Here is a 912-nt window from a genome sequence, read left to right as displayed (position 1 = left end):
GGGTGCGGGGGCAGCACCGGGCAGGGGCTCACGGGGAAACCCCCGGGTCTCACGCCCGCCTCCTCCGGGGATGTCGCCAGCAGAGTTGTGCGACAGTAAAAGCGGCGGTTTCACTCAACAACCCGTTGTTGAAAACGGAATATGGTGGCCAGAAAAACATGCTAATAAATAAAATCGGTATTTTTGGCTCCCAGTGCAATTAAACGCTCCGCCGTGCCCGGAGTCCTTGCTAAAAAATTCTGCGTGCTTATGCAAGGTAAGATTGTGCCAATTTACTGGAAACGGCCTCTGTTGAAAACCGGCCCGCTGAAAGCCATTCCCTGCGGGGACCTTTTTGGTTGGGGCTTTGGTTTGCGGTTTGTTGTTTTTTTAGTATGTAATTGTATCTATTTTCCTTAAATCGTTTGCAGCGTAACTGACTCTAAGGCCAAAACAAGTTCTGCAGAAATGTGCCTAAAATTTATCCAATCACCAAATGCAATTTAAATTATGATTTCACCTTAAAAAAAGCCCTGTGTTTTTACAGTGTTTGTTGCCGAGGCAGGAGGTGACGGCGCTGCCTGTGCGGGGAGAGCCGCCCGGCCCCTTTTTTTTTCTGGGGGGGAAGCCCCGCCCCGCCCCCGCCGCGCCCGCGGGCACCTACCTTCACTTGGCTCTCGGTCATCCCTAGGGAATAGGCGAGGCGGGCTCTCTCCGGTCCTGCCAAGTATTTCGTCTGTTCGAAGGTTTTCTCCAAAGCAAAAATCTGCTGCCCAGAGAAAGTCGGTCGCGAGTGTTTCTTCTTGCCGTCCTTGTCCAAAACCATCCCCGTCTGAGCTGCAAGCGGAGGAGAAACAGCTCCGTCAGAGACGGGCTCTGCACCGATCCCAGCGCCCGCCCGGCGCCGCGGGTGGCGCCGGGGGGGCCCCGGGG

General features: G+C 55.0%; 1 protein-coding gene across 1 annotated transcript in view; it reads right to left on the bottom strand.

Moving 5' to 3' along the window:
* Positions 1-912, bottom strand: part of NKX6-2 (NK6 homeobox 2) — a 5,969-nt gene that overhangs the window by 630 nt on the left and 4,427 nt on the right. Inside the window, exon 3 of the mRNA XM_009997545.1 lies at positions 627-816. Within this exon, the coding sequence (XP_009995847.1) occupies positions 627-816 (190 nt within the window). The remainder of the gene's footprint in view (positions 1-626; positions 817-912) is intronic.

The sequence above is a fragment of the Chaetura pelagica genome, unplaced genomic scaffold (assembly GCF_000747805.2).
Source record: "Chaetura pelagica isolate M959 unplaced genomic scaffold, ChaPel_1.0 scaffold185, whole genome shotgun sequence".
Lineage (NCBI taxonomy): Eukaryota > Metazoa > Chordata > Aves > Apodiformes > Apodidae > Chaetura > Chaetura pelagica.
The sequence above is the reverse complement of the archived record's forward strand: the minus strand, read 5'-3'. Positions and strand labels throughout refer to the sequence as shown.